This window comes from Danio rerio, chromosome 14, assembly GCF_052040795.2.
Source record: "Danio rerio strain M-AB ecotype USA chromosome 14, GRCz13ab, whole genome shotgun sequence".
NCBI lineage: Eukaryota > Metazoa > Chordata > Actinopteri > Cypriniformes > Danionidae > Danio > Danio rerio.
In genome coordinates this window covers 28,036,893-28,052,293 of record NC_141034.1, presented here as the reverse complement: position 1 = coordinate 28,052,293, position 15,401 = coordinate 28,036,893, and the positions used below count along the sequence as shown (strand labels likewise).

At 34.0% G+C, this 15,401-nt stretch overlaps 1 protein-coding gene and 1 long non-coding RNA gene across 10 annotated transcripts in view; one reads left to right on the top strand and one right to left on the bottom strand.

Annotated features, from left to right (window-relative positions):
• Nucleotides 1–15,401, bottom strand: part of sh3rf2 (SH3 domain containing ring finger 2) — a 98,087-nt gene that overhangs the window by 20,552 nt on the left and 62,134 nt on the right. For 6 of the 7 annotated variants that reach the window (XM_087281434.1, XM_087281432.1, XM_087281436.1 and 3 more), the window contains 2 exons: nt 6,207–6,302; nt 1,652–1,957 (listed from right to left, as the gene is read on the bottom strand). In XM_087281434.1, the coding sequence (XP_087137560.1) occupies nt 1,652–1,957; nt 6,207–6,302 (402 nt within the window). Of the gene's footprint in view, nt 1–1,651; nt 1,958–2,038; nt 3,024–6,206; nt 6,303–15,401 lie in introns of those variants that run through there. The other variant, XM_087281437.1, reaches the window with a different exon arrangement.
• LOC137487587 (uncharacterized) lies at nt 9,473–15,362 on the top strand. Of its 3 annotated transcripts, none has more exons than XR_015507443.1 (7): nt 9,473–9,521; nt 10,009–10,193; nt 10,802–10,835; nt 12,200–12,255; nt 12,349–12,494; nt 12,606–12,682; nt 14,004–15,362. It is a non-coding gene; the product is annotated as an uncharacterized LOC137487587 (long non-coding RNA). The 3 variants fall into 3 exon arrangements; XR_015507444.1 differs by having other exon boundaries at nt 10,009–10,206; XR_015507442.1 differs by lacking the exon at nt 10,009–10,193.

The window sequence follows — 15,401 nt, the reverse complement described above, 5'->3', positions numbered from 1 at the left end:
GTCAAGTGATTTTGCGTCTAAATTCATCCAGATTCAAGTATGATATCATGCCTCATTTACTTTTCCCAGGATGGTGGATCGGCCTTGCTTCACACTACAGTAAGTACAATATTTAAAATCCAAGAAATCCTAAATAAATTTTTTTATTCTATATAACCACACAGTAACAGGTAAATGTATTGTAGAGTTGGTCAGAATTGTTTGAATGTGTTGCATAACAGAAAACTCGTTTAGGCCCACTTGTTGCTAACAAACTTCAAAGTTACTGTTAAAAAGAATTAGTGTAATATGTTACTTTAAAATCTAACAGACTGTTTGTGACCAAAAAAAGTTGAAATCGGCAGATGTAAAATTTAAAAATTTTGGCTAATTTCATTTGTGTCAATTTTTTTATTAAAATTTCATATCTATCAAAATGTATGAGTTGTTGGACTCAGTATTTAAGTTTGGGAGAAATAACAAAAATTAAGTTAATTGCTATTAAAATGTATGAGCAGGTAACTTGGGTATTTTAAGTTTGAAGAAAGTACCTTGCATGAGTACAACAAACTCAAAACTTTATGTTTCTATTTACTTAAAACTGAAAATTTCATACCTTAAATAAATTGACGTAACTGATTACCCTACATTTATTTCAGTTTTCCCAACTTATTTGTGATTACAGTGTGTACTATGCATTTAAAGACACTTCGAAATAGAGCAGCCAAGAAATTCTACAATATATCTTGTTTTGCGTTTCATGTGAAGCTCAAGATGGGTTTGCACTGATGATAAGTAAATAATGGCATTATTTATTTTTTAAGGAGGGGGGACTATTGCTTTAAATGTTTTCTTTCGCGTTGGAAGGACACTGCTGAGTCAGAAACAGTGGGCATGTTTCCTATGACTTCACGCATTGTTGCACAACCTAAAGAAAAAAACAAACACGTATTACACCAAAAAAAATCCAGTGTTAACTGACCCCAGGGCAGGTCAAAATAGGAGTCAGAGTGACTCGTTTCCCCATGAAGTGATGCTCTCCTCGCCTTCTATTAATGACAACAGCTGATGGCAGGAGGAGGAGAGAGAAAGAGAGAGAGAGTCGCTGCTCAGTGCAGAGGAATGAGCCTTTCAAGCAGATAAGAGGAAAGTCTTATGTAACTCTATATGAGTCATGAGCTTGTAAAGCAGCAACAGAGAATGAAGCATTTTTAGCTTGCTTCCTCTCATACAGGAAAAAAACATCTAATGTTTGCAGAAGAGAGAGAAATATATTTAACCATTTTGTGGATGAAAATTACACTTATTAGATATAAGATAAGTGATTCCACGTCATTGTGTGACTAACAAATGTCTAATTTACATCACTGCCATTACTATTTGAGATTCAAATGGACGCATTTGTATGAGCACATTATGATTATCACAAATCACAGACAAAATAAACATTAAAAACTAGAATCTCTAAGCAATCGGCTCTCTTGTTCATACGTAAGGCATCCAAAGTGCATGTCACGCTCATGATTTACCATCCTTAATATGCTTCCAATATAGCTAAAGCACAACGCACTGACATGCATGGCTAACTAATCACATGTCTGTAACCAAATGAACAGCCAATCGTCATTCCTCCAAACAAAAGTGATCATGAAAACACAAATGCTCTGCTCACCTTAGGCAAGTTTCTGCGAGAGCTCCTCAGACGCGGTCTGTTAAATGTGGCGAGTTGTGGCGTCTTGCTGTAGGATGGCTGTGCGCTGGAGCTGATGTGAGGAGGCTGCTGGCTCAGGCTGAGGGGAGGACAGTTTAGGCTGTTCAAGAGATTGACATTTGAAGGCCTGGATGACTTCTGAGATGGACCAGTGAGCCGCCTGTGGATGCAAGCATCTGCGTTGACCCTAACGCTGCTCCTTGGCTGCGCTTCCACTGAGTCCCTCCTTTTATGCTTTTCCAGAAGCTCGTATGCCGCCGGATTTGGCTACAGCAGGAAAACACAAAATGGGTTAAAAGAGAAGCACAATGAAGGCATGCTGGCTTTCATCTGCGTCAGCCACATTACCTGCTGCGCCTCAGAGTTTGCCAGTAAGAAGCGTGCTATTCTCAAGCTATTAGTCGTCTTAAAGTTCCTGAGAGTGTGGATGTAAGGAGCGCGGCGTTGAGATGGACTGGTGCAGCACATGTGGGCAGGAGTGACGTTCCCCCTCCCTTTTCCCATGATGTGCTGCTCTGCCACCAAAGTAAAAGAAAGCATTACTGTGCCTTCACGCCTGACTGGTCACCGCTGAGATGCCCGAGTGGCGCTGCGAGGGAGGCTGGCTGTTTAATCAGACTAACCTCAGATATAATCCAGCGCGTGGATAATGGAAAGCATTCCTATCAGGAGCTTAATTATCCAGCAGCACATGGAGTTCAGTGGAGCAGCGAATGCACATGCCAGTCACAGGATTGCGGCGTCAGAGATAGGAAGCTCACTAACCTCGTCTGAAAGCCTGTTATCACGCTCCCTGAGTAGCTACCAAAGGCAGAAGTCAAAGAGACGAGGGCCTATTGTTCTGAATTTAATCATGACACTAAACAGAAGACTGACGAATGGTGATGAAGATTTTACATCATGAAGCATAAGTGTGATTTACGAGTGATATCGCTTTAAATTATTATTGCATAATTGCTTTGGAAGAGCAAAATGTCAACAACCCAGGTTATTTTAAAAGAACATTGTTCTGTTCATCAAGGCGGCATGTCAGCGCAGTGGGTAGCACAATGGCCTCACAGCAAGAATGTCGCTGGCTGAAGCCTCGGCTGGGTCAATTGGCATTTCTGTGTAAAGTTTGTATGGTCTCCCCATACTTTCTCACACAGTTCAAAAACATGCGGTATAGGTGAATTGGGTGTGCTAAATTGTCTGTAGTGTATGTGTGTGAATGAGTGTGTATGGATGTTTCCCAGTGATGGGTTGCAGCTGAAAAGGCATCTGCTGTGTAAAACACATGCTGGATAAATTGGCGGTTCATTTCACTATGGTGACCCCAGATTAATAATGGGACTAAGCCGAAAAAAAAAAATAAATGAATGAATGAATCAAGCCGGAATTTATTACATGTAAAAATAATTGTTAAATTACTAAATACTTATTTATTAAATATTTATTACTTACTGTATGTATTTTCAAATGAAGTTATTACTCCAGTCATTGTTGCTTTTATTACTATTAATACTACTACTACTACTACTACTACTAATAATAATAATAATAATAATTATTATTATTATTTTTTTATTATTATTATTATTATTATTATTATTATTATTATTATTCTAAATAACATTAGAGTGATTTCTGAAGGATCATGCGACTCAGAAGACTGGTGTAATGAAGCTGAAAATTCATCTTTAAAATCACTGGAATAAATAAATTAAATTAATTAGTAAACTACTTATTTATAGTTATTTTATAGTGCAATGACATTTTACAATTTAACTAATTGTACTGTATTTTTGATAGGGAGATTTTAATAAATCGCTGTTACAACGTAAAGCCTTTTTAGGACCTTTATAGGACTTTCCCTCTAGATACATTGTCTCCAAGAGGTATAAATGAGGAGTGATATTCGTCTTTTCTTTAATAATTCTTTAATGTTTAATTAGGTGTTTGGGTAAAGGTCTTTTGGCTATATTTTGTTGTATATTTTGTTGTATTTCATTGCTATATTCTGTTCTGTTTTCTTTATTTTGTGATGTAATATGGGGTTTGTTTCTGTATATCTAAGCTGTAGAATTTATAATTGTGTATTTTTTACTATTTTTCTTTTTGTGAGATAATATGGGAAATCATGTGATCTGGATGTGCACAAATAGGAGCAACTTATTGCCATGTACACTGTCTGAGAAAGATTTGTGTGCTCAAAACGTCTTGGTGAGGAGGATCAGCTTATTTTAAAACATTTAAAAATCCTGCTGACCCCAAACTTTTGACCGTGTATTTTTGCTCGAGTCTATTTAAGACCACTATGTTTTGAGGCGGTGACATTATTTTCAAGGCAATTAAATAAAACATCCTATCCTCAGAGGTCCTGATATTCTCATTAATTATTATTTTTTTAATTAGTGGTCTTCAACAGGGGTTCTGTGGGGGCACTGCAGGAGGTCTGCCAAATGCTGTCTGATCTCAAACTTCCTTTTGTAAAAAATATTTTAAAATAAAAAAGCATTAAAATATCCCTCTTGTGAAAAATAACATTTAAACAACTAAACAGTTAAATGTAAAGTAAATTAGCTTCTAATGAATGCTGCATTTAACAGCACTCTTCATTGTTTACTTGTGTTACTGTTGTTTCTATGGCAGATGTCCCAAACTCTATTCCTAGAGGGCTGCAGCTCTACATACTGTAGTTTAGCTCCAACCAGCTCCAACTCACACCTGCTTAATAGTCTCTAGTAGTCTTGAACACCTTGATTAGTTAGATCAACTGTGTTTGATTAGCTGCAGCCCTCCAGGAATTGAGTTTGAGACCTATGCCCTATTGTATATACAGTACAGGTAACACTATTTTTTATTAGAGTGAGATGAAGTTAAATTTCTGAGATGTTTTGTGTGATTTGTCTATTGAGTGGAGTGTGGTAAAATGCATAGGCAATGATAAGAAATTATCTGTATACTGGCTTTCAATGTACTGTAAGCATTCAAATAAAGAATGTTAATGCAGTAATATAAAAATAATGTGTGAGTAATCAGATTTCAAAATTAAAGTGCGGTGCTTCACTTCACACAAAATATAATCCTAATAAGGATTTAATAAAAACGTTATTTTATATACCACTTTAAAAGTAGCATCTCTAACTTTGCATGAAAATTTAAATCTAAATGTATACAAACAAATCAAGCAACAAGAATAGTAAAAAAAAAAATAAAAAAAAACATAGAAAGCCAACATAATAAAAGCTACCCTAAAGGTTTGTTTTAAAGGGATGATTTAAAACAAACACAGGGATTCCACATTCCTTTTTTCAAATGGCAGAGAATTGCACATTTTAGGAGCCAATGAAGAGAAGGTCGTAGATTTTAGCAGAGTTGACCAAACAGTTAAAAAGATCAGCTTATGAATAGCATACAGTAGAGCAATATTGAGAAGCCATCACATTCAAGGCCTTACTGCATGAGTAGGCAAAAGACTTTTTAAATCAATACTAAAAGGAAGCCGGGGCAATTTTTTCATGAAAAATGTAATGTGCCCCATTGTACTGGGCACATAGAATTCTAACAGTTAAATTTTGCACCAACTTTAATTTGCTTACAGTGGCTTTTAAAGCTCCAGCCAACAAACCATTAAATAAATCGATATAATATAATATAATATAATATAATATAATATAATATAATATAATATAATATAATATAATATAATATAATATAATATAATATAACGTAACGTAACGTAACATAATATAATATAATATAATATAATATATTATAATATAATATAATGTAATGTAATGTAATGTAATGTAATAAAAAGTTTGAAAGCCCCTGCTTAAATTGTAAATCAGATTTAAAAGTACAAAACAGATAAATGCAAATACTGAATGAATACTGTTGTACTGTTTAATTGTGATTATTATTAAGCAATTTTCTTTTGTATTTTCACATTTAAAAACAGGGGGAAAAGCAAAATCCTTTTTTTTTTAGTACTACTTTTTGAGGTTAAATAATTGACATATTTTTTATATAAAAATTAAATACTGGCATGAAGAACACATTTATTACAATATTTTAGTGCTAGTGTTAGTTGTTGTTTGTTAGTTAAAAAAACACAGAGTTGTTCCATATTAGTTCATGTTAACTCAATGCTACCAAGCATGAATATGGATAGTAACAATGCATTTGTAAATGTTCAAATATGATAAATAAATTCAGTACAAACATTGCTCAGTTAGTTCATGTTAATAAATACCAACATGATCGTATAAATTCGTACAATTTCATTCGTACAATTTAGTACGATTTGCTTATCCCACAATGAGGATTGGGTTTAGGGGTGGGGTTGGGTGCCATGCCTAATTTTAAAAATTATACATTTTCGTATGACTGAACTTGTACAAATTTGTACTAATTAGTCACTAAACTAGCAAAAAGTAAAATAGTTACGTTTTCTCGTGAGATCAGGCTGGTTAATACATTAACTAATTAAACTTCATATAATTGTGACCAAAATTAAAACCTGTTGTCTTACCTCTGTGAGTTGCAAAGGAAAAATCCCAACTTTGTCTCCGAGTTTACCTTCCACCCAATTTTCATTGACTTGTTTAAGGAGAGTAATGCTGTCTCCCTGTGGGGGCAAACAGAGATAGCCATGTGTTATGCAGCTGAGGGTACACTGGCGCCCCTGAAGATGTTTACTTGGCTTGAATCACTCTGAGCTGGAGGCCCATTACACCCTTAACTCAGCTCCAAACCCATTTGGACCATCTGCTCTCAGAAGAGAAAAAAAAGCACTCCAGGAAAATGTCCTTTAATGGATGCTGTGCCTGAGACAAAACCGTTATATAATTCAAGTCCTGCAGTGTGACTGACAATACTGATGCATTAAAGAGCCAAAAGAAAAGAAAATGTATTTGCCTCCAAGCTACCACATTATAAATAACATAATACCCAATATACAGTACTTGTGTCCAAAAGTACAATAGTCTCAAAATGCATCAGACACTTCAGTCACACATATACATTTATGAATGTTATTAAAGCAAGTGGGTTTACTTCTTAAAGGGATAGTACACCTAAAACCGACAGGTCTGTCATCATTTACTCACATTTCATTTGACACAAACCTTCCTACTATGAAAGTCAATGATAAAAGGTTTCTAGCATTCTTCAAAATATCTTCTTTTGTGTTCAACAGAGCAAAGATACTCATAAAGGGGGTTTTGGAACCACTTGTAGGTAAGTCAATTTAACTTCTGGGTGAAGTATCCCTTTAAAGAAATGATGTGTGTATATATATATATATATATATATATATATATATATATATATATATATATATATATATATATATATATATATATATATACAGTTGAAGTCAGAATTATTAGCCCCCCCTTCGAATTTTTGTTGCTTTTTTAAATATTTGCCATATTATATTTAACAGAGCAAGGTAATTTTCTTTTTTATAACTTTAATTTTTATTGATTTTTTAGTAGGTCATAATTGATTACAATCAAATGCAATTTTACAAATAGTAGAAAAGGCTAATTTGAGTCAGATATGACAAGCCATTTCAATAACAAGCAAATAACTAGAACAAAAAAAAAAACAACAACAACAAAACAATAATAGATAAATAAATAAAATAAGATAGAAACAGAGCCTGTGTTGAGAATACTGTAGAAAAATAAATAAGTAAAAAAAAAAAAAAAAAAAAAAAAAAAAAAAAAAAAAAAAAAAAAAAAACATGGTTTATACAAAAAAGAAGGCAATTGGGTACATAAGAATAGGCACAGTTGACTTATATGTCTGAAACTTAAGCGAGTACAGTCTGAGAGCCAGTCCCTAATGATTTGTCAATGTAAATTATCCATTTTTGCCATCTTTTGGCATACAAGTCCACCTTCAAACGTAACACACCAGTCATATGTTCCAATGTCCTTATTTCCTGAATTACATCAAGCCATTGTTGTTGTTTAGGTGAATCAGGCTTATACCAGCTTCTGGTTATGGTTTTCCTGGCTGCTGTAAGGAGTATTTTTACCAGGTATCGATCCTCCTGAAGTGTAACCAGTGAAATATGACCCAAGTACAGGACAATGCATGTAAATGGAATCTCATACCCAAGCACCTTTGTTAAGGTTAAGTGCACATCATTCCAAAATGGCTTCAGTTTTTCGCATCCCCAAAAAATGTGTGTATGGTGTGCTTCTAAGCAGCCACATTCTCTCCAACATTGCTGGGGTGTAGAAGAAGCTTTACTGCTGATTTTAGGTGTTATAAAGAATCGTACCAAATTCTTCCAATTGAATACCCTCAGTTGTTGTGAGCTTGTGGAGGAATGTTGAATTTCGCACATATCTAACCATACCTCTGGTAGAATTTCTACATTCAATTCTTTTTCCCACCTTGATTTAAGGTATAATGTTGAGTTGGTCTTACTTTCCATAATACTTACGTAAAAACTAGAGATTATTTTTGCACATTTACTATCTGATTTGTAAGCATTCATCATAATCTTTACAACTGGACTAATTTCGTGTGACGTTTCCATTTTTATTTCTCTGTAAAAATAATCTCTGAATTGTATAAACCTAAATAAGTCCTTGTTTTCCAATACTGTACATATTGCACTAATGCCTTTTGTTGCCCATTGCTTAAATGTGGCGTCGCTTTCACCTGGTTTAAATTGAGTGTCAAAGGCTATCCATCGAAGAACTTTTTGGTCTTTGCTTAATTTAAATTGTCTAGCAAACTCAAACCAAAACTCCACTGCTCCAGAGGTTATTGAATCCAATTGACTTTTGACTACCGAAGGGATTTCTTTTTCTCCAAGAATTGACTGAATCTGATAACCCTCCGTATATGTCTCAATTTCTTTCCATCTGGCAAAATAATTGTTGTTACACCAAAGAAAAAGTGGACGGAACTGAGCTGCGTAAAAATAATCTTTGAGATTCGGCAGGGCCATTCCTCCTTTTTGCTTGGACAACTGGAGTGTTGTGTATCTTATTCTAGGCTTCTTTCCATCCCAAATAAACCTGGAAATAAGTTTGTTCCAGATTGTAAACTGATGTTTAGGTATCTCTATTGGCAGGGCTTGAAATAGGTATAGTAATCTAGGTAATATGTTTGTTTTGATGACGTTTATCTTACTAGCAAAATCCAATGGGTAGGTAGACCACCGTTCCATAAGCAAGGTAATTTTCACAGCATGTGTGATAATGTTTTTTGAGAATGAGAAAGCCTTATTTGTTTTATTTCGGCTAGAATAAAAGCAGTTTTTAATTTTTTAAACACCATTTTAATGACAAAATTATTAGCCCCTTTAAACTAACTTTAGTCTCCATTATTAAACCATCATTATACAATAACTTGCCTAATTACCCTAACCTGCCTAGTTCACCTAAATAACCTAGTTAAGCCTTTAAAAGTCACATTAAGCTGTATAGAGGTGCCTTGAAAAATATTTAAAAACATATTATTTACTGTCATCATAGCAAAGATAAAATAAATCAGTTATTAGAAATAAGTTATTAAAACTATTACACTGTAAATGCGAATAGTATTCCTTACTATCAAAATTCTAGTGTGTTTACTTAATTTTAAGCTAATTGTTGAGTTTACTAGAAATTCATTAGTGTTGCTGACATAGTAAGGTATAAAGTTCCCATAACTAATGTAATTTGAGTAAAATTGCTTATAAGGGCTAAGCCATGCTGTTACGCATGCGTACTGGGTGGTGATTTCCCATCCCCCATCCCGAGTCACAACCAACCGCCACCCAGCACCGCCATTGAAGGACAGGATTTCATATTGAGAAGATGTACTGCTGTAAATCAAGGTAAACTTTTCGTTTTAATTACTACTTTGATTTTATTTGTATAGTATCAGTAATCTGTTTATTTCCTGCACTTTGTGAAATTGTTTGCTGTTTTGTGAACTAATTAATAGCCCATGATGTTGTGACTAAACGTTTTGACCACTGCACGTTATTTGCAATACTGTCTACTTTACTAGATAAGCTATTTTTAGCTGCTTAGTCCTTTCTAATAACTATTAATAATTTGTAAAGTTAGTAGTAATTTGTAAAGTGGGCGTTATGCTCTAAAAGAGCGGGCCGCGCCATTTTAAATGATGCACTGAGAGAGCAAGAGCGCGCGCAATGATCCGTTCAAATAGATGTAAAGTTAACACATAGCTGTAGGTCTACATTTTTAAAAAAGAAAACGGAACCTATTTATCCGCATTACAAATACAGTAACGTTAGTTATCGCTGAACTTTAGTGGCGCTTGTTGTGACGAAAATATGCGTGTTTTTTTTTTTTAAGATTTACTTTTATGAGATCACCTGCAGGAAGCAGGTGAGGAGATCAGCTGTGATTCGGTCCGGCGTCAGCGAGCGGCTCATGACCAGACCAGTCGTTTTTTTCTCCATGATCGCCGGGGCAGCAGCAGTTTTAACCCGCCGAGGCTTTTAGAACATTATAAAGCAGTTTCAGCTCAAAATGGACCCGTGAGTGTCGTAGGTAATTTAGGATTTCGATGCGATTACGATTCGTGTCACTGTATGAGGCAGATACATATTTACACATGATGCTAAAGTGTGCTTATGCTAACAATCCCTATGAAACTTAAAGTTAAACTTATGAAAATGCGAGAGATATTTAATTAACTCATTTATTTGTTTTATATGCTATTTGTCTTTTCTTTATGCCGTTTTGAAGGTTTATTCCAGTGTTGCCGTTACGTTATTGAGTGTTTTGTATTGCTGTAATGACAAATAAATCTGACCAGACGCGACTGAATATGTGTGATGGATAACGTTAATGATGAAGTGGTATAACTCGTACAACCAAGCACAGAAACATCCCTTTCTTTGCTCAATATCACACAAAGGCATCAACAAGCCTTTGTTATAAGCAAACTTTCTGTAAAGAAACAGGCTTTGCCAAACCTGTTAGTTTGCATTTTTAAAGAAGGTTTAACTAATTTTTAACAATTTAGGGCAAATAAATTTGAACAATTACAAGGTTGTTTAAAATGTAGCACACCATTAGAGTATTGTGAGTGGCATATTTGGTTTGTAATATAATTATACCCTTTATTTATTTTTTATTTCAGACTACCAGTTTGTGAGCTGATATGCAGTGGAAATGTAAGTTTTGCACTTACACATCAAAGAAAACTTTTTGAACAATACCGCACAAGCCATAGAACATATTCATGAATTGTTCTATTTACGTTACCTTGTCTCCATACTGAGTGTCAGGGTAATTTTAAATCGTTTAATGCATTAAAAGTACATTTAACAAAATTCTCAGCAAAGAACTGCATGATCAAGAATAGTCCGAATATTTTGTCCATTTGAATAATCATCTGAGGACTAGTTAGAAATAGGGTTGTTGTGTTGTGATACCATTAATTTATGTTACAATACTATACCAGCTGAAGTATGGTGATACCAAGTAGTATTGCAATACTGTAATTCATAACTTAAATCCATGAAATAAAAAAAAATGTCAGAAATAATATATTGTATATGTTAATATAGGCCTACTTGAATTTAAATAATTCCCTTATTGTTGAAAAAAGTATTTGCACATCTTTTCACCTAAAATGTATTCATTCCAGCAAAAAAAATACATTAAAATAAAGATACATAAAGAAAAGAGCATTTTTCCAACAAACCTAGGCTATATGAAGTGGTCAAAAATTGTTTCCTGTTGCTATTTTGGGTTTTTCATCTATCATACTTTTTACACACTTATTATCGGATAAGAATCCAAAGTAATTCAAAATTTCACTTTATGAGTCATTCTTTTTAATAGATTGTCACGGTTGTTGTAGCTATTATATCATATTGACAGGAACAGAAATAAACAAATTCCGATTCAAAATGAACCATCACAAAATATGCAATAGGCTACTATAAAAGGTGCAAATTCTACAGTTTTACAACCTTAGAAGGCTCCATAGACTATTAAAATACAATGATCTATTGTTGCTGAATCGTGTAAGTATTTTAGTGACTTTTTCACATGCAGCATTATGTATTGTAGGCAGACTGTTAATGACAATACTACCGTTTACAAACTACAGTGGCACCGCCAGTATCTTGGAGCCATAGTATCACGATACTACCATAGTACCGGTAAACCGTGCAACCCTAGTCAGAAAGTTCAGTGTCCTTTTAAAGACATCAATTGAGACAAATATTTATTCCACTTTTAATGCGCATAAAAGTAAGGCACACCAGCAACAATGCCATGATTATATTTAATCGGGGGTTGTGTTTATTACTGTTTGGTGACAAGTATAGCTCATGCTTTTGATGACAGGTGCCGGGAGTATTTGGCAGCTTTTATTATTCAAGAACATTTAACTATGTCATGTTAAAGTGTAACATCTGTTGCTAAATGGCATTGCATTGTATCATTGCATGTGTTTCTGATTTCTGTTTTTTGTTTTAGAATTTCGCTTAGCCATGTCAATAACACTTTACGTTTTTGTGCACAACAGTGACATCCAGAAGGAAGTCATAGAGGAAACACCAGCTGATGCAAGTGCTGCAGAAGGTTTGTTTTCTTTTCAAAACTTTGTGTGATTTTGTGAATTTGTGTTTTTGAATGTTATTAATGACTAATAATGTTTTGATTGGATCTTTGCAGAATTCAATCGAATATCAGGAAGAAATGTGAGATCCAAGTTCTACGCTGCATTGGACACACACTGCTCGTTTGATTGAAATAAAAAAAAAAACAGGAGAAAATTGCAGAAGAAAACTAGAAGAAATTTTCAACATGTTAATTCAAAGGTATTTTTGTGACATCATCTTTGAATCATAATTTGCATTTGATTGCAATAAATTGCATTTGATGTTTTCATTGGGCTATAATGCATGTCTACCTGTCTTTACTTTTTCAAGGTCATCTGGCAGCAGTTCTCCTGGGTCTTTCAGTCCTTTAGAGGGATGAGTCTAAAGAAATTTTCAGGATGTGTTTTGTAAGTAGTATTATTGTTTCTGCTTTCTTAGACTGGAAATGAAGCAGTCATTCCAGTTTACTTCACTTATTAATAAAAATTTTCAATTTTATAAAAATAAAACAAATGCATTTAATGTAAGTATTTAAAAGTAAGAGGGATGTTATATTATGGCCTTTGGAGCAAGAGCATTGCTATGTTGCAAATACAGCAGCTTGTGCTGTCACAGGGTCAGTTAGCTTCATAGGCCAGTGAAGTAATGAATGCATTTCTTTAATTTTTAAACACACTTGTTTTGAAAAGGAGGAAGATTAGCTTGAAAAAAAAATCTTAATAAGTGTAATACCTATGTAATATGTTGAGAGAAATATAATTTCAGTTGAAAGAACCTGCTGGATTAAGATGTAAAAAGATAGTGTTAAAAGCCACAAAGTCTAAGATGCTCCGTATTATAACCAACCCTGTGAAGTCACCTGCTGTGGGATTGTAGATGGCTGCACCCTTGTTCTAAAAGCCATACTAAAACATCAATTTTCTTATTAAAAAATAGTTATTAATACATTTTTAAAAAGTGTGCTAAATAATGCAAACTTGACTTACTGCTTTAATCTAGCAAAACCAAATGCATTCATGAATCGGTTCCCAATTTATTAAGTTTTCCCTACAAAATATTTATATTGATTATGTAGCACCAATTGGTCTCTCACACATTTGCATTTAATTTCTTGAAAATGTTTTAAAAGTACTTTTACTGCAGTTTGTTTTATTACATTACAGTGTTTCTTTAATTAAAAAAATTTATTGTTCCTTTAGAATAGTATCATGTTCAAGATACTGGAATTTAGTACCAATCTCTGCTGCAATTTTAAGCAGCAAATTTCGTGCTAACATTTTAAGCACTTTTGAGCACATTTTTAAACAGCACTGTTTTGCCATTCTGTTCACATGCTTAACAGAAATGACACTCAACAATGCTCAAATGTTAGCAGGAAATGGATGTTTTTAAAATTACTATATGGATTGGTAATAAATTCCACTATCATGACAAGCCTAGTAGAAGCAGTACAGGCAAATCCATCGTGTTGGTCTACATTGAAGAAGGAGCACCATAGCAAGGCCTTCTTATAAGAAGCATTTGAATGTAAAATGTACTATAAACACAAATAGTCATGCTAATAAGCAACTAGTTAATAGGGTAATTGGTTCCTACTAAAGTGTTACTAAATTAAGCACAAGGAATTGTATTTTTTTCACCTCTGCTTTTGGTCTCCTGGCCACTACAGGCTTTATTAGTGCCATTTAGAATATCAAACTTTACTTATTTTTCTTTCTCTATTCATAGGATGTAATTGTAGAGTCGGACTTCAGTGCAGAAGATGTTGGCCTGCTGACTGTCGTGTGTGAAGATGTCTAAAGAACCTCATTATGGTTGCAATGTGGGCCTTTATACTGGAAGGAAAAGTGGTTATGGACTTTGCCACATGCAGTATGTCTCTTTTTTTGCTTTGATTTACACACTGAATTCGGACTACCCAAAGACTTTGAGCAATGCATTTGAATTTGTTCAACGTTTGTTGCTTTTGCTGGGAGGGAAGCATAATGTGTTTTATTCGGCGAGTGCCTATATACTGCTGTGCTTTATGTTTAAAGGTTCAGGTATAATGGCATGTTTAATTACAAAGTGTTGCTTTTTAACATGTTGCTGTTTGCAGTGTTACATTTAGGACTGCAGCATTTTGGTGTTTAAAACACTTTTTTTTTTTTTTTTACCAAAAAAGTGTATTGTGATTTATAGGGTTGTCAAAGGTATTGAGTTTGGTACCAATCGGTACTGAAATGAATAAAAAAAAAAGTCCATCCATTTCCCACTAACATTGCAAGAACTGATTGGCCATTGTGTTCACATGCTCAGTAGATATGACTGATTGGCTTTGAAGGTCATTATTTTTACCACACTTCACCACTGTTCACCAGGTGCAAAGATACAAAGACACTGGATAACTTCAAAGCACTGTCGATCAGTCGATTCATCACCAGATAGCTTATATGTTAGCTTCTAAACAAATCAGCTATCGACATGGCTTTGAAACACTTCAGTGTCTGTGTAACTTTGTTTGGACTCAGTGAAAAATGGTAAACCTATGACAGTCACAGCCAATCACAGTCATTTCTGTTGAGCATGTGAACACAGTGGCCAATCAATGGTGTTTAAGAACGAGCTCAGTAGCAATCAAATGCTGGTGGAAAATGGATATTTTTAATATTTCAGTATTGATTGATACCAAACTCAATACTTTTGACCACACTAATGTGATATTTTCTGTAGGAAAATCTAAACTACACAGTCTAACAAATTAGCTTTAAAGCTTAATATCTGTTCCTCTGTGAGTGTCTATATGCTGCCATGTTTAAGGTGCTGGTGCAATGGCATGTTTAATTACACTAATTCAAGTATCTTTTTTCCAAGTGTCAAGTATTTAAAGTTTTTTTGATAGATTTTCAAACCTTTTTGAAAACTTGTGTTTTAGGGTTGAACATGTTTATTATATTTTTTGTCTGTATTGCTGTTTACAGTATATTACAGCACTTTACAACAGGTTTTTACAAAACTGTATTGTGTACAAGTGTATTGTGATACTAAAATATCACAAGTGTATTGTGAAATTCTGCTAATTTTGTCAAATAAAATGTTTACATTTAAGACCTGTATAATGTCATTACTTGTAGGTTGAACTACATA